The sequence below is a fragment of the Solanum lycopersicum genome, chromosome 8, assembly GCF_036512215.1.
Source record: "Solanum lycopersicum chromosome 8, SLM_r2.1".
NCBI classification, from domain to species: Eukaryota; Viridiplantae; Streptophyta; class Magnoliopsida; order Solanales; family Solanaceae; genus Solanum; species Solanum lycopersicum.
This window is the reverse complement of record NC_090807.1, coordinates 53,757,912-53,782,385: the sequence shown is the minus strand read 5'-3', so window position 1 is coordinate 53,782,385 and position 24,474 is coordinate 53,757,912. Positions and strand designations below refer to the sequence as shown.

The window sequence follows — 24,474 nt, the reverse complement described above, 5'->3', positions numbered from 1 at the left end:
TGAAAAATCTTTTAGAAATGATAATAGACCAAGCCTTTTATTCACTTCAAAAAGAATTTGAATAAGTCATAATTCAAATTGTATAAAAAAAATGGCTTTTTATATAGTGATAAAAAGTTGAGATCAATAAAAAAAATTTTAAAAAAACTTTTGACGTTCCTTGAAACATAATGCATAATTACTCTAGTATTGATGATTACTAATCTAAATAATCAAGCAGGGAAAAAAGGTTAGAAATATATTAAAAATTTAACCGCAAAAATCATAAATTTTAGACATAATTTATTATCTCTTATATTATTTAATAGTGTATTTTAAAGATATATAGGTGTTCACCTGGACATCATAAATATTACATTATTATAAATAGTAATTTATTCAGATGAACACTTATATATATCTTCAAAATATACTATTAAATAGTGGACAATATGCATGTCTTGCTCAAAGTTTGAGATTGTTAAGTAATTTTAGTTAAAATTTAGATAATTCGAATCTTTCCCCCACCCCCCCCCCCCCCAAAAAAAAAAAACTTAAGTTTTCAAATACATACGTGTGTGTATATATATATATATATATATTACTTATAGAATAAAGTCAATATATGTGAAGAAATATTATATTTAGTGGTCTTTTTATAGCAATATGACACAGACGTCTCAATACATTTTAATAATTATTTTATTTCTTTTTCAAATTTATTTGAAGTCTATTTTTGTATTATTATTTTTTTTTAGAGTGATACACTTTTTGTATAACCAATATTTTCTGAAATTCCTTTCCAATTAATAAAATAGTCAATTCATTTAGTCTCTCCAGACTTTATTGATCTTGAGTAAGATTTTATCAATTTAAATTTTAAAAATATTTTTTTATTGAGATAATTATTAACTTTATTCTATAAGTAATATATATATATATATACATATATATATACATATAAGACAGACGTCTCAATACATATATGTATATAATATTTTCATTCAAATAATATTTGCCAAGAATATTTGGAAATCTATGGCCAAACGCTAGCTTAAATTTGGTGATCACCTCACTTAGACCAAATATTGTGCCTACAAAAACTAATCCTAGCTAGTTTATATATATAAAGGTCATGCTACAATTCTTTTCTTTGTTAGTACTAGATAAGTCACATGCAGACCTAAGTAAATGAGTTATCCAAAAAAAAGTAATTAAATGTGTCATTTTTAGGTTGATAGTTACTTGACAATCTTTCTTTGAAATTTGAGAATATTTGGTGTAACTTATCAAATATGTTCATGTAAGTTGTAACTATCACTCTGTTACTGGCCAATTTCAATGTCTTCTTCTACGTGTGGAGAAACGTTCAATATGTAAATAAATTTATTGGACTAATGTACTTTGTAAAAATTTAAGATATGATACAAATTGTACCCTAAAGCAAAAAAGTAACACATTATGAATAATTAAGGTCTGGTACAAAATGAACTTGAAATTAATTGTTGGATTAATAATTATTATCAATGTTTTAAAATGTGTTTTTTGAGCTGAGCTCCTGGATGTGACGTACCAAAAATGTTAGACATATATCTATAAACGTACATTCTAAAACTTAAGGCATAAGTTATGTGTTTTTTCGAGTTCATAAAAGTCGTTTTCACAAGTGTATTAGTTAACCTTATTTGGTTGTGCATTGAAATGTGTATCACTACTTTATGAAAATTCATGATATTAGTAACATAATGAATTTTAATTCATATATTAGATTGATTAAAGATTTAGTTTTCTCTCAAAACCTTTTCTATCATATTTGTGGAAGGTATATTGGTAAATAAATAAAATTTAAAATTATACAATACATTTTATTTTAATATATCAAATCAAATAATGTATAAAAAAAATATTTGCATAATTAATGAAGACATAAATTCTATTAACATTATTCTTAGTATCAAATGACCCCATATATTGCTTTTTATACCTAGGAGTAACTAAACTAAAATACTACCAAACATGTTGTTATTGTAATTTCAATGCATGAATACTTGGCTTTCAAATGAATAGTGTGATTTGGGTGTGGAAAGTCTGAATGAACTGAATAAATAAATGAGTTAGAAAAAAGCACAGAATTGTTAACTGCAAAAAAAAGAAAGAAAAAGAAACATAGGCAGGCATGTCTATATAGTCAGTCAGACAGACACTTTTTTCAACTTCAATTAAATACTGCCATTAGAATTGTGCATTTAATGTGTCTTATCTTCGAGGCTTTGACCAAAAACAAAATTAATGCTCTTTTACCTCTTTATTCACATTTACTATGTCTATGTACAAAAAATTGGGATATTATAATACCTGCAGACAGTACTACATATTGGAAAGTTTTTGGTAACAATTAACAAATTGGACTTTGAGTTAATAGAAGAAATTGAAGTCATGTAACATTTGTTTGAAAAGAGAAGTATTTGAAAATATTTTTAAATTTGATGTAGATTATTAATTTTATTTGTTAATTATTAACCGCTTAAAAATATGCACTAACGACCTTGCTATATGAGTGAAATACATATCTAAGTTTTCGTCAAATTTGAAGTGTTTTCCACACTCTCCTCAGCTTTTTATAAGAGATCAATCGTGTTTACAAGAGTTTGAGAACATTTGTCATGTCATGTGACAAGCTGAAGGTGTATCATGAGTGTATAAAAAGGTGTTTTTAAGACTATTAATAATTCAGAGACAAAACTAATAATTTGCGTCAAAATTAAAGATATATATTTTCAATACTTTCTCTGTTGTTACCATGGACATGTACAAATGTCTGTAATGATTCTCAATCGTGCGTGTAGCTGAGTTTTTTTGTTTCTTTTTTTTCCTTTTTAGTTTTTGATTCATTTTAAAAATAAATGGAATGAAGGCTTTACAGAGATGGACCTGCAGAAGTAAAACACAAATCTCAAAGAAAAATACTAGTGTCATTAAAAGTAAAAGAAGGGGACATTTGAAATGCTAATTTTTTTTAAACTAGATTATAATTCCTAGCTGGAGTTAGTTTCTTGGGTTTTGCTAATTGGCTTCAGGAAAAAGAACATGTCGTGCAAAGGAATGTGATTTTAAAATGGACTTCCTGATTTGTTAGCCGATTAGAGTTATGCAAATATTAATGTAAAGATTAGTTAAAAGTGAATCTATGTATTATTTTATTGGGAAAGTTATGCAGTTAAATTAATTTATATTATTTAATTACTCATCATAGAATTACCACTCGCGACTAACATTATACATTAATTACGAGGATTGACCACATTTGTATATGTATAATTCACTAGAATATACAAATACATATGTATAATAGACAAGTATCTAACAAATATACGTATTTAATTTACCTCTCTCCCACTCTCTACCCTCGCTTGCTCATCTCTCTCTTCCCTCTCCCAATCTCACTCGCTTCTCTCCTCTCTCTCCCATCTCGTTGCCATATATACAAATGCACATATATAATATACAACTATCTAAACGATATACATATACAATTCACTTCTCTCCCACTCTCTCGCTCGCATCTCTTCTACCTCTCCCTGTCTCGCTCCCCTCTCTTCACCCTCTCCCAATCTTGTTTGTTCTCTCCTCCCTTTTCCAATTTCGCTTGTCATATATACAAATACATATGTATAATATACAATTATTTAATCAATATAAATATACAAATCACCTCTCTCCCAATCTTTGCCCTGTCTCGCTCGCCTCTCTCCCAAACTTTGCCCTCTCTCGCTCGCCTATCTCCTGCCTATAACATGTAGCTACGAATTGTAATTACCAAATTATAGTTATGGAAAGTAATTAGACTATTTTTGAGTTACTATATGTGAAAGTTCCTCTATTTTATTCATGTATTAGTTATTTCATCTTCTATTCTGCATAAAATAACACACAATAGGAGTGTATAAAATCAAATCAAACTGTAAATTGAGTCAAATCAAAAAATCCAACTAGTGATTTGGTAAGACTTGATTTGTTATTAGAAAAAAAATCTGACTATACATGGATTGGTTTGATTTAACTAAAAAGGACAACACGAAAATGAACTAACCTGAATTATTACTTTAATATAATTTCTAAATATTTCTTATACTCTTTCATAACTTTATTTTTTTAACATATTATTTAAGTTTGAAACTTAGAATTGTGATTGTTCCAATAAAGATTATAGTTCATAGATGTTAGTAAATCTAATAAAATTCAAATCAAATTCAAATTAGTACTAATGTTAACAAAAAAAGTCATTTCAAAACTAAAAATGACAATAATGTTAAATATTTGTTCTTTGATTTACATTAATATATAGATAATTAAAATACATGATCTAATTTTAATTTTTTAAATATTTAATATGTAATTAATACCTATTAGATTTATTTTAACATAATTTAATACTTTTAAATTAGGATCTTAGGGTTTTGTTGAAAGATGTTGGTAGGAAAGATCATCAAGATGAGATTGTAGTAGTTTATTGATTAACTATTTTGTGTTTATTAAGTTGCATTGTGTTATGTATATATTTTGCTTCGATAGTAACGACACATCCATTTCAAATCAGCTCCAGCCCCCAATATAATACTGATCAATTCTTTGAACAATCAAGTTCACCCATTGCAATGGAAGTTACCAACAATGATCTCATTGATGTAGATGTTGTTGAGTATGAAGGAAAAATTCATGTCTAAATAATGAGAAAAGTATAAAGTAATTATTAAAGTTGTTTATTATTATATGATATGTGTTAATTTAATTAAAAAAATAAAAATTTATGAGGTTTTTCTTTTATTTTTTTATTTTCTTTCTCTCTTTCTTTTATTTTTGACTTACTTTAATTTTGATTCATCTTAAACTTTACTTTATCTTCCACCTCCCAGTTTCAAGTGATTTGTCCCTTAATTTTTTTTTTCCACCTTCCACCTTCACCCCATCCACCACGTCAAGTTGAATTTCACTCCCCTTTTTTTCTTTTCTTTTTCTTGTTCTTCTTCTTCTTCTTCGACAATTTTTTTTTATAGAATATTAGAATTCATACTGTTTTTTAGACTTTATTGAATTATTGATGACAAAATAAATTATTTTTTCTTAAAAAGTTTAAAAATTTGAAGATAACAACTACTCTTTTTCATATAACTTCAAAATTAGAAATGATAATTTTAAAAGAATCAATGAATTTCTCAAAAATTGAAAGAACTTACTTGAAATAGGATAAGAAAAAATTATATGACACTTCCAAATCATCTTGAAATCTGATGAGTTTATCAAATTGTTAAAGTTTTAAAATTAAAAAGCGTAAAATAATAGGATTTTGCTCTTCTTTATTTCTCTCCTCTCCATTTTCCCCAAGTTCATGCTTAGATGTGAGACACATGTAGAGGTGTCCAATAGACGGGTCGGATTGAGATTAAGAATATTAAAATCGATTGAAATAGAAGTCAGGTTGCGTCTTGACCCTCCCAAGTTTAATTTGGGCTCCAATGGGCTAAAAAATGATTGGGTTTTGACTCGCCTAGTTTGACCCGATTAATCTCAATAATTTAACATATTAGTATTAACTTTTCTAATTACAATTTAAATTTTAGCTCAAGATTATTCTTTTTTTTTTAAAAAAAGTAACAAATGAATAGATAAACCCCTAAAAGATGTTTAATAGATAATAATTCATACCGTAAATATAGAAACATATCTTACTAAAAAGTTTTAAAACGGGTTGAAATTGAAGATTAAATTGAGTTCAATTGAGGATTCTCTTCAAATGGGTTGAGATTGAACCAAATTCAAATTATCTTGAGCCCAACCCTTAAAATTTTGGGCTAATTACCTATATTTGAGTTCATTTTTGACACCCCTAGATACATGACATAGATAAGAATTAATGGCTAATATTTGATCTACTAAAATAAAATTTAAATTATAGTTTAGATAATTAATATTTCATAATGATAGTAATGTCACAATCATATAAATATATTATCTTGTCCATATATATATTATTAAAAAATCTTTTTTTTTCTATTTTTTTTCTCTACTATTATTTACGTTCTGTTTTTTTTTTTTAATTGAGTTAGTCTTAGATTGCAATTTTGAACTTTCTCTTTAAAATTGGTTATCACATATAATTACTAGCAAAAATATTCACACCAAAAAAATAACATAAACATAGAAAATATATTATAACATATTTAGGACAAAAACAAATTATAATACTAGCCGGGAAAAAATTAGAAAAAAAAGATAATTTTTTAATAATATTTATGGAAAAGATAATATATTTGTATGATATTGCCATTACTATTTTTATGAAATATTAGTTATCTAAATTATAATTACAATAGTATTTTAATAAATCAAATCTTAGCTATTAATTCTTGCATATGCTATGTGTGTCACAGCTAAGCAAGAACTTGGAGAAAAATGAGAGAGGAGAAATGGAGAGGAGTCAGTTCCAAATTAATAGTAGTAAAAAAGCAAGGTGAAGTTGTGGTAAAAATGGTGACATTGAAAGTGTGAATTTTCAATGGAGATGACAATGAATTTTGAACAAAGAAGAATGAAAGAGAAAAAAATATATAAGAAAATAAGAAAAGATATTTTATAAGAAAGTAGTTGTAAAAATAAAATTATATTAATTCATTTAGGTTGGTCACTCTTTTTTAGAGAGTTTACACCGGTCACTATGTTAGGTAGACAAAAAAATAATATAATAATACTTGTTCAAAATTATTTAAGGTGTTTTTTTGTTATGTATCTGATAGATTGATCGGTTCACTGTTTACATTCATTTATTATTGATACATTATTTTTTTTAATAGTGTACCATATACACATTGATATCACATACCCACTAAGGGCTCGTTTGGTAGGGAGTATTAGGTGAAATATTTCTTGTATTATGTGTGATATTATATAATACTATATTTGGTAGGAATTTTGAGACTATATCTAACTAACCCATGGATTAGTTATACACCCTCCATGGTATTATAGAGTGTATAACTAATATCTTCCATTTGATGGTATTAGTAATACATGAACTAATATATATAAAGTCAAAAATATCCTTTCAAATCCTTTCGTTTTGTTTATTTTTCTTGATTTTATGTTTTATGTTTGTACTAATAAATTTATTTAAATTGATTAGCTTACAAATTTTATTATTTAAATATAGTAATTTATAGCTAAAATATAATTTATTTAATCTAATTATCATTAATATAAATATTATAATTGAACTACTATGCTAATGTTGATGTATAAATTTAAGAGCTATTTTTGCTATTTAAAAACATCTTGAGTATAAAAATTGCTTAATTTATTTTGCTATTTTTTAATTTTATGATAAAGAGCGATTTTGTAAAATAAAATTCCTAAGTTGAATGATGTAAAACAATGTTCAATACTTTTTTCTATAAATTCTTATAGTTGTGATTTCGTCCCGCAACTAGAAGAAGATCGGTTGTCTAATGCCAAATTCGAATGGAGGTCTTAAATTTGAATATATATTTTTTATGAAGTTGATTATAATCAATAATATAATCTTTTTTAAGACTAGTATTCATAATTTGTCAAACTTCTATTACTTCTTTACTCTTTTACAAAAAAATTTATTTTCTATCAATAATAATCGATTTTTTTAAAAAAAAGAAAGACTTACAACCTATTAATTTTTTTTAAAAATGAGGACCCTCAAATTTTTGGGCCTAAAACGATTGTTCTTTCTTACACAGCTGTAGAGCCGCCCATGCACCTCATCATATAGAATATAATCTAACTGCACGTATTACTACAACAAATTTAATCGCCTATACCTCAAAATATATAGAAATACAGAGATAGAGTTGAAAATATAGCATTCAACCTAAAAACATGTATGGCTAAACAACTACAATCACTTGTATTTTTGAATATTCACAAATGAATATAAATGATATACAAGTAAATGGATATAAGAGCGAATAAATATAATATCCTATATATTGTGTTTTATTTTATATCATTGTATACACCCGAATTGTATTTATTGATACAACGCAAATGTGGGAACAAATACAAGTAAAATTAGAATAAATAAATACAAGAGCATGAATTCATAAGTGAAATTAGAGTGAATGAATACAATCTTTTGTATCTTTTATTGTTTGTATCTTTATATACATGTGGATTTTATTTGTCAATATAAAATGTTCTTATTGATACCACCAGTATTTGTCAATACAACTTAAATGCACCCAATATGAATATAACAAATATACCCCAACCTACCACCTCAAAAAACATAAAAACGTAGAGGTGGAAATATAGAATACGCACGGAGAGAGAATACAACCTACATGCATGCACACACAAATACAATTGCTTAACTCAAAAAAATACAGAAGTAAAGAGGAAGCAAGTGAAAGAGTGGAAATAAAGAAGAAAATGTAAATAAATGGATAAATACAACAAACAAAGTCGCATGACACGTAAAAAGTTTAAATATATATAGAAAGAAGTGGAAATGCAGAATAGAAAAGGAGGGAGGGAGGGAGAGAGAATACAACCTAATTACACAATTAAAACAACAATAAAATCGCTTTAGCACCCTAAATAACATAAAAAATACAGAAAAAGAGGTGAAAATACAGAATACAACCTAAATGCACATATGCATAACAAATACAATCGCTTGACACCTCAAGAAAATTATACTTTTATAGAGACGAAAATACAGAATACTACCTAAATGCACATATGCATAACAAATACAATTGCTTAACACCTCAAGAAAAATATACTTATATATAGGTGAAAATACATAATACAACCTAAATGAACATATGCATAACAAATACAATCGCTTGACACCTCAAGAAAAATATATTTATATAGAGGTGAAAATACAGAATACAACCTAAATATGTGTATGAATACAACAAACACAATCGCTTGACAACTTATAAAATATACAAATAAAAAAAGAGTCGGAGATACAAAATAAAGAGAGAGAAAGTGTGGGGCGGGGTGAGAATACAACCCAAAATTCACATGATATAAATACAACAAATACAATCGATTAATACCTCAAAAAATGTCGAAATACAAAGAAAGAAGGGTGAAATTTAATACAAAATACTCAGAGAGGTAAAGAAAGAGAGATATGAAGAGATGCGAGCAATATTGAAGAGAGACTAAAGAGGAAAGATTCATTTGTTTTTGCTTAGCATCTCACAGAGTGGTTATGAATTGTAAACACTCAAACTATAGCTATATATCTCTAATGACCAAATGATAATCGTTTTAAAAAAATTTCTCTATTTGATACTAGAGGTAGAAAGAGAAAAATATAAAATAAAACTCCCTTAATATTTTAAATTAAATAAGTAATATGAAATACCTATATTTTGTATAAGGACCAAATAATATGGAACACTTCATTACCATTAATAATCACCTTATCAAACGCCAAGCCATCTAATATAGAAGCTAGTAACTTTATTTGATCTGGATATATTTCCACATCAAGCATTTAAATGAAGAGAGGAAGAAAGCATCGGGTACAGTTTGAACAAGTTAATATGAAGAAAAGCATACCTTTCTCGGCCTTGGCTAAGACTAAGTGAAGTATCTGTTTTATCAATTTAAGATCTGATATTAACTTAATTTTTTGAAAGGGACTTAACTATAGTAGCTTGCTATTGAGACTCTCAAATGTTGCATTGGTCTTATACTTGGATCCTTGTAGAAATAGAAGTACAATCCACTATTGTTTTCGTAGCATACCGCTTTGCTTATATACCAAGTTGCCAGCATCCACAACTACTTCATTAGCTTCCCTTTCTTTCTACAATAATAATGGATGAGAATTTATCGGAAATGTTATCTTACATCTAAAATACGCGCAATTATTACAAAGGAGTAACTAGATAACATATGGATTATATTGCACTTACAGGTCCAAATAAATGGTTGAAGAATCAACATTGCAAATCAGCTCTATTGTAACTCTCAAGATTTAGTTCTTTCCCATCACCCACATCCAACTTTCAAAAAAGAAGCAGACCTATAATGTAAATTTAAACCAAAACTACTTGTGCTTCTGACCGGTGATCTTAACAATAGAAGAAAGGTTAGATATTTCTGCTGTTGAACCATACATCATAGTACAAGTGTAAGTTATGTCCATAACGATAATCAATCTGCAGTTACAAAAAGAGCAAATTAAGTTTTGTAATATATGTTTAAGACTTCATATTATAGATATACATGAAAGATCAAATAGCAACAAGGTCTTACTAATACAGTGTTACCAGCCTTTTCATCCTTCAAACCTTTGCCTGCCTTTATATCACAAACGTAATTTTGTTCGATTTTCAATAGCATTTGAGACAACATGGAGGTATAGTTGACTCTCATAACATATCTTAGTAACCCTTTTTCTTGCACGTGACCACCTTGATTCGCAGCTTCATGTTTATTGACATCAAAAAATGAAATAGAGCTCTGCTTTAAAGCTGCAGAATCCATGCATTCCTCCTAGAAGGAAAAAACTGTAAACCAAGAGTAGAAACTATAACTATTTTTACATAAGAGAAAGGCAGCAAACAAACTAATGTTATTCAACAAGTAGAGCACAATCTGCAAGGTTCCTTCTTGTCCTATAACTCTTGACATTGTCTGCATCTTAGTCGCAGCAGCGTCAAATTCAGTAATTGACATTCTTGGTACTTGATCCATTTTTTTCCTTGTCAATAACCAAACTAGTTGTCACTACTCATGTAGAGAGATTGCTATTGAAAACTCAAGTGCAACAAATCGGATATAAAAAAAAAGAGGACAATACAAAGAATCGAAACAAGAAACACTGAAAAAGTAGCCAAAATCGCATTAAAATCACGTGATAATTGAAATACCATAAACAACATACTAGGATAAGATACTAACAAATTATCATGCAAATTCTGAAAGAAGAAAAGGAGTAGTTTTAAAAAAATCATTTCTCCTCCAAAACAGAAAAGGGTAATTAATAGTATCATAATTCACAAAAGACTCAATGATAAAAGATTATGAATGAGTCAAAAGAGAGAGAGAGCAAATTTACACCTCTGATTTTCAACTACATGATATATGCAAGGTTGCAAAACATACAAAATAAATAGCTCAAGAAATCAACATACCAAGAACAATAAAGAAAAAGCTCTTCATATGGCAAGACACAAAAGTTTCGCAAACCCAAATGAAGAAAAGCCATTACAAATGATTGAAAGTCCATAATTTCTCACCGGAAAAATGCACAAGTATCCCCTAGACTATGATCAAAATTGAAGAGACACACCTTCACTAAACTAAGGTCCTATTACCCCTGTATTTATTTTTTTGAGTAATTTTATACACCTTTTGTCTTACGTGGCACACTCCGTGACTCCATGCAATTAAGGCGCTGGGAGATATTTGGATGTCAAGTAAGCCAAAAAGGTGCACAAAATTACAAAAAAATAAGTTAGGGGTAATTAAGATGTGTCTCTGCAATTTTGATCATAATCTAGGGGATACTTGTGTATTTTTCCTTTCTTGCCTCGAAAAGAAAAACTTGTATTTGATATCTAAGGACTTGTGTAGTAGAAAAAGTAGCTGGTCCTACTCTGCAGAAAAATATAAGGAGAATTGAGAAATGTGGATAGTTTATTTTTTAAAAATGCAAAAAGAATCATGTAAAAGTCTATAAACAATTTTTGTTTGAAAAATATTTTCCAATTTTTTCATATTTGGTTGATCTGCTTAACTATTTTGAAAAATGTTTTTAAAATAAATTGATTTTTCTTAAATTTAAGTAAAATGACTTATGCAAAAACATTTCTCAAAACTTTTTTTCAACCTCGCACCTCAATTTTCTACCCTAACTCAAGTCTCGGGTACAGACTCTTGATACTAATCAGGGACTCAATTTTTCATTCTAACTCAAATCTCGGGTATTGAAGCCTGATACTAATTAGGGATTCAATTCTTCATTCGGAACCCAACTCTCGAGTTTAATTTGAGAACCAACTCTCGGGTCTAGAGTCGGGATATGCAGTGAGATCTCATATTGGGTGTAGGTATAAAGTCCTAAGTGAGGTTCCAGGTTAGGATGTTGAGTCAGGTATCCGCATCAAGTTTTTGAGAGACAAGGTCGACACCTAAGTCAAGTATCAGGGTTGGGTCCCAATTCGGAAGTCAGGTCACGAATGAGGATCAATATTGAATCTCGATTTGAAAGTCGGGTATAGAGTCGAGAGTCAGGATCAATCGGGATGAGTGTCGAGGTCGGGTTCCAGTTCAAAACTTGGGTCTTGAGTCGGATGTCAGGGTCGAATCTTAGTTTTGATTCGGGCTTCGAGTCTCGGGTTAAATCTCGGGGTCCGATCTTGGATTGAAAGTTGGGTCTCGATCTAAGTATCATGTTTGAGTCTCAATTTTATTGTCGCTGCTTTGGGTGTTACGATTGGGCCCTAATTTGGAAGTTGAGTCCGGGTTCACGTGTTGGGTACTAGGTTGAGTGTCGAGATAGGGTTTAGGTCAGTCATTGGGGTTTGAAGGAATATTGATTGTATTGAAGTGTTAAGGGAATACATGGGAGATATATATAGGAGATATAGGAAGGAGTACTAATCCTAATAGGACTAGGATTAAGGAGTACTAATCTTAATAGGACTAGGATTAGTACACAGTAAATACTAATATTATTTTATACTATTTATTTAATACTATATGTTATTATCCCCCCTCAAGCTGAGCTGAGCGGAAGCAAACGGAAGCTTGGAACTGAGGTAATCGTGCTGTCGGCTCGGGAGAGGCTTGGTGAGAATATCAGCCGGTTGTTCTTCAGTGGGTACATACTCCACAGTCATGGTGCCGGTTTGAACTTCATCGCGAACAAAGAGACAATCGGTATTAACATGCTTCATTCTGGTGTGTAGGACGGAATTCTTGGCCACACAGATGGTTGATTTGTTGTCACAATAGAGAGCAGGAACAGTGTGAGTGGCGCGGAGTTCGCGAAGAATATATGTGACCCACATGGTCTCAGCAGCAAGAAGAGCAAGGGCGCGGTATTCAGCTTCAGTCGAGGACCGAGAGACCTTGGGTTGTTTTTTTGTACACCAGGAGATCAGGTTCGGCCTCAAAAAAACGAGAAACCCTGATGTAGATTTTCTGTCATTTTTATCATTCGCCCAATCTGAATCTAAGAAACCCCGAAGCTCCAAGTCCCCGGTTCGAATGAGTAAACCACGACCAAGAGTGCCAAAAATGTACCTGAGAATGCGTTTTAGACAATGGTAATCATGTTCACTTGGTTGATGTATGCGCTGAGCAACTCGGTTGACAGCAAACTGGATGTCAGGACGGGTAATGGCCAGATACTGTAGAGCCCCAATGAGGCTGCGGAAGTGGGTGATATCGGCAAAGGGGGTGTCGGCTCTATTCGTAGACGAAGAGACTGCCATCGGTGTTGGTTGACTGGTGCATTTTTCCAGTCCAGCTTTCTGCAACAGATCTCGAGCATATTTTAACTGATAAAGAAACAAGCCGCTGCCTGTCCGAGAAACCTCCATTCCCAGAAAATAATGTAACGGGCCAAGGTCCTTCATTTTGAAGGTAGTATGCATAGCTCGAGTGACATCCTGAATGAGAGCTGCAGTAGAGCCTGTAATAATGATATCATCTACATAGACAAGAAGAATGACTGTACCGTGTGCTGAATGTCGAGTAAATAGACTCGTGTCGTGTACGCAACACGTGAAGTCGAGTCCCTGGAGGAACGTTTTCAGACGTGTGTACCAAGCACGGGGGGCTTGCTTGAGCCCATACAGAGACTTCTGGAGTTTGCAAACATGTTGAGGGAAGCGGGGATCAACATAGCCCGGTGGTTGCGTCATGTAGATAGTTTCATCAAGCATGCCATGAAGAAAAGCATTGGAAACATCTAACTGATTGATGAGCCAATTGTTGCGCACGACGAGTGATAGTACCAGGCGAATGGTTTCCTGCCGAATAACAGGACTGAATGTCTCGGAGTAATCATGCCCATACTCCTGATTGTAGCCTTTAGCAACCAAACGAGCCTTGTACCTGGAAATACTGCCATCTGCATTGTGTTTAATTTTGTACACCCATTTTACAGCCCACTGGGTGCCGCCCATGGGGCTTAGGTACAAGAACCCAAGTTTTCTGATCAGTCAAAGCCTTAAAATCGTCATCCATAGCATGACGCCAATAAGCATTTTTTGAGGCAACAGATTAGGTTGTTGGTTCACTACCGGGAAGGGGTGTATTTGGTAGTATAGTAGCCTGAAAGGTTTTGGGTTTAAAGATACCGGCTTTGCCACGGGTTAACATGGGATGAGTATTGGGGGGTGGCACGGGCGGTGGTGATTCGGGGGTGGCCGGGAAGGACCCAAAATGGATCGGGCTGGAGATGTTGTGGGTATGGGGTGGTTCGGGTTGGTTGTGAGTGTGGGTGGTGGTTGCAGGTGTATTGTGGGTGACGGTCGAAGGGGTGATGAGGGGTGGTTGGGTAGTGGGTGGAGGTGTGGGGGAAGGTGGTGAGGGACCCTGTGAGGATGTTGGAAAAAGGGGAAGGACGCCAATGAATGATGTATTTGTGGAGGTGGAAATAGACTCGTAGGGAAACTCATTTTCGACAAATTTGACATGACGAGATATGTAGACTTTATGAGTTTGTGGGTCAAGACAGCGATAACCCTTGGAGGTAGGATGATAGCCAAAAAAAATACAAGGACGGGATCGGGGTTGTAATTTGTGAGTAATATGAGGGCATAGCCAAGGGTAGGCAAGACACCCAAAGACGCGGAGGTTGGTATAATTGGGAAGTTCTTGGTAAAGGAGTTGATAGGGTGATTTTTTGGAGAGGGTGTGACTGGGCATTCTGTTAATGAGGTAGTTTGCGGTGGCTAGAGCTTCTACCCAAAAGGAGACAGGGAGATGAGATTGATTTAGAAGAGTAACCACCGTTTCAATGAGATGGCGATGCTTACGCTCAGCCACCCCATTCTGTTCGGGAGTGTATGGACAGGAGGTTTGATGTATAATTCCCAGGGATTGCAGAAACTGGCCAAAGATGTTATTTACATATTTATTTCCATTGTTACTTTGAAAAAGTTTAACATGAGAATTGAATTGTGTTTTGACCATTTTTTCAAAAGTGACAAAGGTGGTGTATGCCTGTGATTTGTGTTTTAGTGGGTACAACTAAGTGTATTTTGTAAAATCATTCACAAAAAAAATATAATAGCGAAAACTAGCAAATGAAGGAACAGCAGTAGGACCCCATAGGTCGGAATGAATAAGTTGAAAAGGTGCAGTTGTATGCTTCTCAGATAAAGTAAAAGGTAATTTATGAGATTTAGCAATTGAACAGGAGTCACAATTGTTTACATGAATGGAAGAAAAACCTAATTGAGACATTAAAAATTTATTATTTGAGTAGACGGGTGACCCAGACGACTGTGCCACAACAGACTGTGGCCATCAACCGAAAGAGCCACCGGAGCCACAGGAACGCTTTCTGAAACTAGGTGGGCAGACGAACTTGTGCCAGGAAGAACGTACAGACCATGCTCACAGGGGCCCGGCCCTGAAAAATCACCCTCTTGGTAGTATTGTCTAGGATCTGAAAATCATTAGAGGTGAACAAGAGTGAGCAATTATTGTCTTTTGTGAATTGGTGAACTGAAAGGAGATTGGTTTTAATAGAAGGGACGTGGGTAAGGTTACCTAGGTGAAAGATAGCGGTGGGGGTTTTAATGGTACCCTTGCCAGTGTGAGAAATATTAAAGGACTCACCGTTGCCAATAGTAATACCATTGGAGCTATGATGTGGATTTGGAGCATTAAGCTTGGATAGATCAGAAGTAACGTGCATGTTGGCCCCAGTATCCAACAGCCATTCAGAGGAAGGGCCGGCTTGAGATGCATAATTGGCACGGTTATCACTATTTCGGCTCTTCTCATACCGAAACCAGCAACGAACAGCGGTGTGTCCTGTTTTCTGACAGATTTAACAAGTTGGACGATTCCGCTCGTAAGTGCCCTGCCCGCCGCTGGAAGATGACTGCCCGCCGCTGCCGAAGGAGTGCATGCTGTTGTTGCTGCCGTGCTGCTGACCGTCGTACGGCGGACGACTGCCCTGCCGACCGCCGCGCCCGCGGCCTTCGCTGTTTCTGCCGTAGCCGCCGCGACTCCCCTGCCGGCCGCCACCACGCCCCCGCGATAGTTCTGGCTTGCGGTGAAGGCGGTGGCCGGCTCCATAACAGCGGCTTCTCGGATAAGAAGTTTGCTCTCCAGATCCACGTTGATTTCTTCACTTTTTAGCCACGAGGACTGAGTAGCCAGGTCAACGGGCGTTGGACTGATGCAAACCGCCTGTTTAATGGAGGAGTAAGCTGATGGGAGCCCCCAAACGATGCACATGACGAGATCTTTTTCGGGAATGATTTCATTCACGGTGTCGAGGGCTGTGATGATGGTGGAGACCTCGTCTAAATACTCCGCCATAGTTTTCGTGCCTTTGGTAATTGTGTGGAGACGATCACGCAATTGAAAAATATGAGAGTGGGAAATTGATGCATAGTGTGTTGCGAGGGCCGTCCATAGGGCATAAGCAGTTGTGTAGGATCGGACGTGTTTCTGAACCGTGGGAGAGATCACCGCAATCAAACATGATCGGATCTGGCCATCCACGGCTTTCCAGGCGGCATGGGCCGGATTGGTTTTTTCTGATTTGTCCATGGTGGTGATGAATGCCGGCGGCGGTTCTGTGCTTCCATCGACGTATTTGAGAAGGTAATTGGCCTCAAGGGCTGTAAGAACGGTGATTTTCCATGTAGGGTAATTTATGTCTGATAATTTTTTAGGAATCAGGGCATGAAGATGCCTGAGAAGGAATTTAACGCCAGAAGGAAGTGAATCGAGAGGATCCACCTCGGTTGTCATGGCTGCCGCCACCCAAGAGAAGAGAAGGAACGATCGGTGCCCTAAAGAGAGAAAAAAACCTAGAGAAAAGAAGATCTATGTTTTCTAGCTCTTGATACCATGAAGGAATATTGATTGTATTGAAGTGTTAAGGGAATACATGGGAGATATATATAGGAGATATAGGAAGGATTACTAATCCTAATAGGACTAGGATTAAGGAGTACTAATCCTAATAGGACTAGGATTAGTACACAGTAAATACTAATATTATTTTATACTATTTATTTAATACTATCTGTTATTAGAGTTGGGGCCGATCCAGTAGGAATGTCACGTTCGGGTCAATTATCGGGGATCTGATTCAAGTCTGATATTGGAGTTGAATCTCAAATAGATGGTCGGAGTCATGTCTAGCCTTAGGTGTTAGGGTCAGGGTCGAGTCATAGGTTAGGAATCGGGATCTGGTCAAATTTTGGGGTTAGATCCTAGATTGGTCCTTAGTGCCGTGTCCCAGTTTAAGTATTGGGATAGGGGTTGAGGTCCAGTTTGAATGTTGGGTCCTGAGTCGAAACTCAGGGTCAAGTTCTGATTTACATATCTAGGTCGGATCTTGGATTAGTTATTGGGATTGGCTTTCGAGTCAGAATCTGTATAATTTCTACTTTCTAGTAAAAAATAAAAGATGTTTTGTGAAAAATATTTTTTATTCACCAACACTAAAAAGTATTTTTTTTAACCAAACATGAGATTTAAGATAGAAATCAAGTTGTTAATTTTTCTATTCTATCCATTTAATATTTGATAAGTAGAGTTTTCATCTACATCATTTTAACTCAATTTCTGAGGAGGGGTCCCTATGATAGTTTGCTATCAGGACTATTGAACGCTGCCTTGGTGTTACACTACAATCTTAACCTGGCGCAGAGCACCAATTTTGGTATGATTCTCGTAAAGAAATCTTATTCTGTGCATTGAAAAAGTGAAATGGGCAAAGTAGCCATCTTTTATATACCAAAGACTTCAGAGGGAGCATCTATTGGCCCATTATACTTGTTGGTGATTTTAAAAGGTATAATAGATAAACATGTCTTTTAACTTGATACTTTCAAACTTTGGATGTATTAGATATTTAAATTTGTATAAAATTGAACAAGTAAACATGTGTTATATGTGGTGTCCTATACATATTATGTCAAGTGTGTATTCTTGTTCAATTTTGTACAAATTCAAGTCTCTATCCAAGATGAAGGGCATAGACGTCAATTAAGGTCAATGTTTATGTATTATGTCATTTTAAAATAGGCGAAATGGTCTGGTGGACCATTATACTTGTGTCAGTTTGTATTATGAACCATTCTACTTACATTTTTGTCAACTGAATTCTTCTACTCAAATAAAACGAGACTTTTAAGCCCCTCCAACCATGTGTATAGCTCACTCTCCTTTACATAAATGACTTGTCATATCTACATCAGATATATTAATTACATGTCATAATTACTTCTGAAATTATTCATCAAAATTCTTTAATTAAAGGTTAATAAAATATTAATTTAATTTTTAAAAATAAAACTCCATATATTCTCTCCCACTCCCACTGCTTCACGCCAAAGCTAACACTGCCTTCGCCATTTTTACCGGCGAAACCACCCATATTCTCTCCCTCCTTGCCTTCATCTCTGTTGAAAATCATCAGCATTTTCTTTCCTCATTCAACCTCCCCAAAATAAAAAATATAAGCACCGCACTTCTAGATCTGGCCAAACACCATTACAATTTTTTAATTTATCTCTGTTGCACACCATCACCATTTTTGCCGCCATGATTAGATTCTTGCGCGCCCTCACCCACCTCGTTCTCTTCTCCGTTTTAACATGAACTTTGACATCAATCCTTGAACAAAATCAGGGACCAAAATCTTGATTTAAATTTGTTCACATATTATATTTTAGCCTAAGTATTTCCTCTCAAAACTATCAATACCTTCACCAAAAGTTAGAAGAGCTGGTACTGCTTGTGGTTGTGCAGCCGCACCTCTTTCTTGTTCCATTGCGTATCAGTGGTTTCCGGCAAGCATCACCAGCGCCACTCTCTACCTTCGTTGGTAAATTAGTGAACTAAAGAAGTACCAAAATATGCTAAATAGAAGACAATAGATTATGGAAAATAAAGAAAAACGGGATGGACATGACTGAAAAATAGGTTTAATGGGTGAAGAAGAAGGGATTTTTTTAATTGATTATTTTTACAAAAATTATTTCTTTTATAAATTTTAATATTTTTTTAGTAAAAATGTTGCTCACTCGCATCAAGAAGCGTGTGACTACACACTTTTGCCAACTCACACATTCTAATGCCACCTAAGTTTGGTAAATGGTCAGAGAGGTTTGTTAAATTGTGTTTTATTGAGTGTAATGGTTCAGTTGACAAAAATGTAAGTAGAATGGTCTAGAATACAAACTGACACAAGTATAAGGGTCCACCATACCATTTTGCCTTTAAAATAAGATATCTATAAAAATCTTAAATTATACAATTCTTAGGTAGAAAATGGAGATAAGTTTTATTCCAGCCAGTTGTTTTATGATAGCTCACAGTTTAAATACGTGTAGATGTGGACTCAAGCAAATGAACTTTTATAATTATCTTAGTTTGACTAATTAAAGATTAAACTCAATACTTGTGTTTCACTGTAAAAATTTGAAACTCCACCATATGATATTGGAAGTTTCACATGTGATATTTGAATCTCATGACATAAAGGGAGTCTTTGAACTCCAACATACATAGGGCCCGTTTGGCCATGCGATATGATATCATGATATAGAATCATGAGATGAAATTAAAGTTTTGTTTGAACATGCGATATGAAATTTTGGTGTTAGTATATTTTCTCATAAACATAAAATTGCATAAGTTATAAAACTATTAAAATAGCCCCAATTGTTTATTCAATATTATCAAATAAATGAAAAATCATAAAATTGTATAATAAGTTATTATAAAATTATTTGTTCTCCACTTAAGTAATTGTTTCATCAATATATTTGAGTAAAAATGAAAGCTTTCACCGACTCTTCAAGATTTTATTACTTAATATCGTGAAGTGTGAGTTAAAGTGACTATATGTCGGTGAGAATAATAAATTTTTTGTCGGTGAGAATAATAAATTTTAAAAAGTAATGATGTGATTATAAATTTTATTTACATGTGAAATAAATGGTTAGTAGATATAAATGTGGAGTTGTTTTAACAAAATATAAACTCATGAATCAATTTTTGTATTAAAATAACTCAAATAATGATATGATATTCTCATTTGATTCCATATTACGGTTATTTTGAATCATGAGATGCAATCAGCGTAAGATCGCATGTCCAAACGCTGATTCCATCTTACGATATCATATCATGATATGGTATCACATGGCCAAACGCCTACTTAGCTGAGGTACTTTATTCCAGGTTTTATTTTCATAAAAATTGGTTATTTCTCAATTACATTTCGCAAGGTGACTAAACATTGAAGAATGCCTATCACTACCCTAGCTGAAGAACTAATTGACATGGTCAACAAATTAGTGAATAAATCATTCACCTTTTTCCTGTGAATTCACGAGGTAGTAACAGAAACTCTTGGGCTTGGAAGTCCCATGTATGCAAGCCTAGGCGATACAAGGATTTTTGGGCTCGGACGTTGTGAAGGTATTTGATAATAGTTCTTTGGCTGAGACAAGTGAACTCTTGGAGATAGATTGACTGTTTCAAGGGCCTGAGATTGAAGATCAATTGAATAGTCTCTAACACAACCAATACAGGAAGCAACACCACTTATCCACTTGTAAGACAAACGTTTGGTCAAGTCAAAAACTGGTTCTTCTGTCTTGTTTTTGCTGGTATGTGTAAATTTTTCTTCATGAGCAGTTATTGTCAACACATCACTGACCATACCATCGTCCTTAGCTTTATCTGTATCACAATTTTGTGATAAGGTTTTCTCCATGTCTTTGTTAGACTCCAATAAAAGTCTATCATTGTCTATTGCACAATTTTGTAGGTAAAAAGTTAATGATTTGCCTATTAGCATCAGTAGTACTGGTGCAAAATTTGCACTACATTGGAACGTTAATATTTGCATTGCTAGTATCATTACCTTAACGTTAGCCAAATCTACATGGTGTTCCTCAAGGAAATTGATGAATTTCTTGAAATTATCTTCTGTTGGAAGATAGTGACTGATGTATGGACAAATTGCATGCAGTGCAAAATGAGACTGAAGTTAATGAAATAAACAAAAGAAAATGACATATGTACTTATTTGCGTAATTTATGAAGTATACCTCAAGAATTTCATCATAAACAATCAATCTACCAGCTGCTGTAGTAGCACCACCAGATAGGAAATTAGAGTGTTGGAAAACACCCTTCTTTTTCTTTCCAACATAAAGAACTCTTGAAGTACTAAGAACGAAAATCCACTTCGATCGTTCTGTTGTATTCAGGGGCATCCCGCTTTGCTTATGCACCAATTTGCCATCCTCCACAACTATTTCGTAGGCTTCCCTTTCGTTCTGTGATAATAATGCACGAAACATATTGAAAATATTATTTTCCATCTAACATATATTACGCGCAATAATTACAAATGAGGAAGTAGATAACATATGGATTACATATTTGGACTTATAGGTCCTAAATACTTGATGCATTGACGTTGCAAATCAATTCTCTTGAACTCTCAAGATTTAATTCTTTCTCATCACTCACATCCAACCTTCAATAAAGAAACAAACTTATCATGAAAGTTTGAATTTGACACATGAATGAAACCTAAACTACTTGTGTTTCTGACTGATGATCTTACCAATAGAAGAATGGTTGGGTACTTTTGTTGTTGGACCATACATCATAGCAGAACTATAAGTTATGTCCATAACGATGACGTGGGTCAATCTCCAGTGAAGAAAAGAGCGAAGTAAGTGCCCTAGTATATGTTTAAGACTTCATATACATGAAAGATCACATAGCAACGAGGTCTTACCGCTTCCAGCCAATGTTGCAGAGCTAGTTTTTGAGCCTTCTCGTCCTTCAATAAACCTTTGCCCACCTGTAGACCACAAACATCATTTTTCTCAATTCTTGAGTAAATAACTATATTCAGACAACATGGACGTATAGTTGACTCTCGTTAACATACCTTAGCAACCCTTTTTCTTGCACGTGACCACCTCGACACGACAGCTTCATGTTTATTGACATAAAAAATGATATAAAGCTCTGCTTTAAAGTTACGGAATCCAAGGCTTTCCACCTATAACCATAAGAAGTACAGTAATACAAAAATTAGAAACCAAGACATAATTGAATTTACATAAGAGAACAGTGGCAAAAGAAACAAACGAACCAAAGTTTTTCCACGACTACAACACAATTTGCAAGGTTCCTCCTTGTCTGATAACTTTTGTACACCGTCTAGAGCTTAGTCGCAGCAGTATCAAGTTCAATAACAGGTCTTGGAGAAAAGAACACTAAAGGCTCTGGAATCGAGATTCTTGGTGGTTGATCAACAACCAAACTAGTTATCGAAACAAAAGTTTTAAGCTTTTATTTCTCATGTTTTAGACTTTCTTTTGAACAATCAGACTTGCTAACATTCTTATCTTCTTTTTCTCTGAAAATAAGTGTCATCGAAGACAATTCTCTATTTTTCCTTTCAATGCTAACCGATCTCACAATAGCTCTTCTCATGGTGTCAGCAAAAATAAGATAACTATGTCTTAGAATCTCATTCCATGCTGACAACAATATAGAAAGAGAAAGCCCCATTCAATGGACAATTAGAGCTCAGATGCCTGCAAATAGAAACCATTGGTTTTGTTACAAACTAGGATATTCCAATTCATTCAAAGTCACTTAGAAACACCAAAGGTGACTGAAATACAACCCCATCATTTTCCCCAAAACCCACAAAGTAAAGAGGAAAACTTTAATAACTTTTTCCAGCAATTACATTAAAAGCAAAAAAAAAAATATGAACATACAACCAAAAAAATAATAATCAATGAAATCCCACAAAGTGAGGTATGGAGAGGATAAAATGTATGCAAGCCTTATCACTACCTCTCCGAAACGGAAAGGTCCAAAAGACCCACAAGCAAATCAAAACAGTAATTAAAATGAAAAACATAACTCCGAATAGCAAAGCAGTGCAGAAGATATATGCAAGGACCATAATAACAACAAAACAAGGTGTGATCACCTGAACATAGTAAACCACATATGAAAAAAAGAAAAATATGAACATAATTAATCTAATTCAAGAAAATTTGTAACTAGAGAAGGGACAGTGGGAAAATTAACTGGTCTTGCTCACCCCATCCCCTAACCCCCTGAAGGGAAAACAAAAATAGATTTTGAGCATAAAGAAATCAACACTACCAAGAACAGTAAAGAAACAATGCTAACATATATTTTGCTTAGGCACATATGTCAAGAAACAAAAGTTTCGCAAACCCCAAATGAAAGATAAGCTTCAATTTTTTTTATCAATTTCTCACCTTGAAATGAAAAAGAATTATTTCTCTATGAATTTGGTTGAAGGGATAATAATGTTGCACGGGTCTTGAGTTGTTAGAAATCACATATTTATAGTAGAAAAGGTAGTTTGAATAATCAAAGTTGTGCAGTAGAAAAAAGTAGGTGGTCCTACTATGCAGAAAAATATGTGTCTGAATAGACTTTCATTGAAGGTAAGGGGAAAAAATTGAGACTGGTTGACTAATAATTTTTTTATTTTCACTTGGTCTTGAAATCTAGAAATATGTGTATAAGCAAACAACATTTTTATGTTAAGAAAAAAGCTAATAATTTTAGGTGTGGGGCTTTGCCTTATGCCATCATGCATTATTGAGCTAACACATCACAAACATTTATTGAATAAAATGTGTAACTTTAGTCTTTATATCTAACTTTGATGTTAACATCGCTAACTTTTGTCTCTTCTTTTCAATTATTCTTAAAAGTCCAACTCTAAAAATTGTTGCAATTCTTTAATTTTTTAAATCTTTTAAGTGAAAACTTTAAAAATAATTTATCACAATTTTTCAATAAACTTGTAAAAGTTTGGAAATAAGAACGAATGGAAAAATTGTGATTCAGTTATTTTAATATATATATATATATATATATATATATATATATATATATCCATGGCCTCGGAATAGCAAAACAGTGTTGTCCTTGCATTGGTTGCCATTGACATCATATATAATATTGATATTCATCAAAGTAGATTATGGTACAATGATATGACTTTTCTACCCTTAATCATGGGCCTTTGTATTTAATTATGGGTATGGAGAAAAATCTTATTGGAAGCACAACCCTCTAAAAGTGTTCTGAATGGGGAACTCAAATTTAGGTAGAGCTTCAATACAAGCATCAAACACCGGATGAAAAAAAATAAAAAAGTAAATACTAAATTTGTTGATCGTAGATGTTTTGTGAATC

General features: G+C 33.3%; 1 protein-coding gene and 2 pseudogenes across 1 annotated transcript; 1 reads left to right on the top strand and 2 right to left on the bottom strand.

The window, feature by feature from the left end:
- The first annotated feature begins 9,581 nt into the window (after positions 1 to 9,581).
- Positions 9,582 to 9,749, top strand: LOC112942091 (U2 spliceosomal RNA; annotated as a pseudogene).
- A 10,829-nt stretch (positions 9,750 to 20,578) lies between these two features.
- LOC112940041 (IQ domain-containing protein IQM1-like) lies at positions 20,579 to 21,560 on the bottom strand. The gene is made up of 2 exons (XM_026032621.2): positions 21,306 to 21,560; positions 20,579 to 21,238 (listed from the first exon to the last, which is right to left on the bottom strand). The coding sequence occupies exons 1-2, from the start codon at positions 21,558 to 21,560 to the stop codon at positions 20,579 to 20,581; spliced, it is 915 nt and encodes a 304-aa protein (XP_025888406.2).
- Positions 21,498 to 22,569, bottom strand: LOC101256612 (IQ domain-containing protein IQM1-like; annotated as a pseudogene).
- Between the last annotated feature and the right edge of the window lie 1,905 nt (positions 22,570 to 24,474).

Coding starts and splice junctions, on each gene's coding strand:
- LOC112940041 (XM_026032621.2), bottom strand. CDS start 21,560: ATGTTTCGTGCATTATTATCACAGAACGAAAGGGAAGCCTACGAAATA. Junction 21,239..21,305: donor TTTATGATGAAATTCTTGAG/GTATACTTCATA, acceptor CATTAACTTCAG/TCTCATTTTGCACTGCATGC.